The sequence below is a fragment of the Orycteropus afer genome, unplaced genomic scaffold, assembly GCF_000298275.1.
Source record: "Orycteropus afer afer isolate SDZICR_OR568_19922 unplaced genomic scaffold, OryAfe1.0 scaffold00450, whole genome shotgun sequence".
Classification (NCBI taxonomy): domain Eukaryota; kingdom Metazoa; phylum Chordata; class Mammalia; order Tubulidentata; family Orycteropodidae; genus Orycteropus; species Orycteropus afer.
Genome location: NW_006922037.1, coordinates 5,299 through 8,806, shown reverse-complemented (window position 1 = coordinate 8,806; position 3,508 = coordinate 5,299). Strand labels below are relative to the sequence as shown.

General features: G+C 43.6%; 1 protein-coding gene across 1 annotated transcript in view; it reads left to right on the top strand.

The window, feature by feature from the left end:
- The window catches only part of LOC103208535 (ADAMTS-like protein 1), a gene marked incomplete at its 3' end in the record, with an annotated part of 468,117 nt that extends 465,545 nt beyond the window's left edge, over positions 1 to 2,572 (top strand). Inside the window, exons 22-23 of the mRNA XM_042782739.1 lie at positions 2,262 to 2,317; positions 2,431 to 2,572. Coding sequence (XP_042638673.1) covers positions 2,262 to 2,317; positions 2,431 to 2,572 — 198 coding nt within the window. The remainder of the gene's footprint in view (positions 1 to 2,261; positions 2,318 to 2,430) is intronic.
- Between the last annotated feature and the right edge of the window lie 936 nt (positions 2,573 to 3,508).

Below are 3,508 nucleotides of genomic sequence, written 5' to 3'. Positions count from 1 at the left end.
GTTATTGTAAAAGTCAAGGAAAGGTTTATCTATGGAAGGAAATTTTCTTTGTTGGTTACCAGGGGTGGGAGGGGAAGGGAGGGAACGCAGTTAGATAGATAGAGATAAGTATTGATTTGGGTGAAGAGAAGAGCAATGTACCAAATATGAGTGATCAACATGGTGGCATTGAGGAAGAGAAAGACAGAGAGAGGTACATGGAGGTACAGACAACAAAGATGAACACTTTTGCACATACAGTACTGCGTTGTCAGTGAAGGCAAACATGGGTATGTATACAGGTGGACAGGTGGATGGACGGGCTGAACATATTAGGTATGTCTATGAAGTGGGAAGTGTATCCAAGAACATTTATAGGGTTGGCAGACAGCGGTCCTATAAGTTTATGTGAATGATCAGAATCCCCAGGTGTATAGTAGAGCTGACAGGGGGCAAGGTTGTAGTCACTGCTTGGTCACAACCAGCTACCCAGAGGGACTGAGTAGTGGAACCTGTGGGCGCAGGACCATAATCACAGGGGACATCAAGCCCAATTGGCATAACATAGTATACAAAACATTGTTCCACCTCCTACTTTGGCGAGTAGGACTGGGATCTTGAAAGCTAGCAAGCTGCCATCTAGATGCAACGATGGGTCTCTCCTTGTCCAGAGCAAAGAAGAATGAAGAAAACCAAAAATTCATGGAAACAATTAGTTCTAGTGACTGGTACACCATCTATTCTACAGCCTATGCGAGTATGAGTCCAGAAGAACTAGATCGTGCCTGGCTACCACTGTCATCCACTTGGAAGGGGATCTACGTAGGAGATCCTTCATAGAGAGGGAGAACAATGTGGAACAAAACTCAAAATCATTTGGAGAATAAAAAAAAGGGGGGGAGACCAGGTTTGCTGGTCTGATAGAGCCTGATGGAACCACTGAGACTGTGGCCCCTAGCTGACCTTCAGGTCTGGAATTGAACACACCTGTGGTTTCCAGCCAAACAAAAGACAGGCATATGAGCTGAACATTTACCTGAGTTAGAGACACTCCTTGGAGAGAACAATCAAGGGAGAAAAAAGGGCTGCTTATGCACAAGGAGGCAGCTCAGGGGGCAGGAGTGCATGGAGGGATGGACACAGGGAAGAGGTAACTATTGGGAGGAAGTGGAGGGGAGCTGTTGCATTGTGGTAAATTGTGGTCAATGTCATGAGACACAGTGTATGTGAATTGCCGTATGGAAAGTGAATTTGCTTTGTAAATTTTCATCCAAATCACACACACACACAAAAAGACTTATTTTCTTGCCATAACAAATGTCTAACAAGGTGCCAAGCACAGAGTAGGCCTTCCCTGAACCCTTCTTGAAATGGCATCAATTACAAGAGCAGCATGCCTTTGTGTCCTTCCACTGCAATCAATACTCTGGAGAAGAGGGGACTGGCCTTGGGAGTGAGTGGTGCTTCGGAAGATGCAGGAAAGGGGAGGAGAAGTTTCATTGCTTTTCCAGGAGAATCTGGGTTCATCTCACCCTCCCTTCAGTATGTGCCTGCCTTTTTATTTCTTCAGTGGAAATGATGAACAAGCCACTCTGTTTTGTCACTTTCAGCTCTGGCTAACTATGACCCCTGATGGTTTCAGTCCTGATTCTGTGTAAGATTTTCAGTAATATAGCATCCCATTGCAACCTTCTCTTCCTATTCTTCTTCTCTGAGTCTTACTTGGGCATAAAATTTCAGACCACAAAGTTACCAACTTTGTTAACAGGATCTGCTTCTTCATAGAAAAAGCCACTTATAGAAATATTCTAAATAAGAAATTCTTGTGGTGTATCTCTATCTTTTGGGATAATAACCAAGCACCTCCCTCTTAATGATGTTGTAAGAATTAAAGTAAAAATGGAATAAAGCTATTTTGCACAGGATATAGCATATGGTAAATGCTAAACAAGTGTTAGTTTTAAGAACAAAACAAAAAAAGTATCTTTGTCAGAATTGACTTTACAGCAAATAACAATAGCAGTGATATGATTTAATTTACCTACAAATTTATAGGGGCCCAATGATACCAAAGCAATGATTGTGAGGATGGTGCAGGACCAGGCAGTGTTTCATTCTGTTGTATGTAAGGTCACTATGAGTTGGAACTGATTCATTGGCACCTAACAACAATAGCAACAACAAATGGTGCTATGCTATAAAGTAAGGCAAGTCTGAAATTTCTAAGTCTGGTTCTTAGTAGTGACCTAATCATTTCGTCAAATATTAAGTTTGAAATTCAGACCCACCTCACTGTAAGAGGAATACACCTTCTTTACAAGAAAAAGGCTTTAAAAAGGTAAGTATAGCAATGCCTGTCTTACACACACATACGTTGATATGCATACCCACCTTTCCCTCACCCTCAGGACAGCCTTTATGCTTTAACCTGCCTCATTCACCATCTGCCTTCTTACAGATCCACCCCAAGTCCCTACACAGTTGGAAGACATCAAGACCTTGCTTTCAGCCATTGGACCGAACCTTCCTTCAGTGCTGATGTCTCCTCTGGGAACACAGCTGGTCCTGGATCCTGGGAATTCTGTTCTCCTTGGTGAGTCCAGTCCTCTGAAACATTGGGCAGAAATCCAGGGCTGGACAGGATTTATGGATGGGTGACTACTTGCAGGTGGGAGGGAGGCAGCGGTGGGGGGTGGCCAACAGGAAATCACTAAATTGCCTACAGAGTCCAGACTTACCAGTGGAAACTTGGCTGACTTTCCGTATGAGGTGAGTGCAGTTCTCAGTCTGGCTCTAGCTTGTCCAGATTCCAACATGGTTCCTTTCTGAGTCTTCTTGGGCTGATGCCACAGACCAGATCCTCTCAATCAGATTGCTTCACTGAACTTTGAGAAAGACACAGCCATAAGGAACAGCTTTTGTTCTTCCCCTTGCCATCTGTCCCTCACTGCTTCCCCCTGGCCATGTCCCACCTGAGCTAGAGCTAGAGATGACTCTTAAGGAGAAGGCTGCAATATCAGCCAGAGAATTTTATTTAGGCCAATATTCTGAGTAGAGCCTTAAACCAACCTAGACAGACTCCTTAAGGCAGACGTTTAAAAGATTTTACAAAGTACAATCTCCCTGGCATCTATCATTGGGGACCTTCATCAAGTTATTGCCCACATAGCTGGTGCCTTCTGGTAGCAGGGAATCATACCTTGGAACCCAATTCCTGGGTCTTCACACCAGAATCAGAGACACCAGAGGGATAGCCACATTCACATCATGACCTCTGAAGATGGTAAAAGTAGAGACAAGCTCTTCTGCCTTCCAAAGGACTGAAAGAAACAGATCTACAAAATCTACTCCCCACCAATTAGCAAGAAATAGGAGACCATGGGTCCCCAGTCATACTCGGGATGACTTGGCAACATGGCCACAGGGCCTGATATCTGCAGGATTAGAGCACAGAAAGATTTAAATTTAGTTTTCATTATTATTTGAAATTAGCAAAGAATCCTCACAGTCAACAATATATGGATAAACT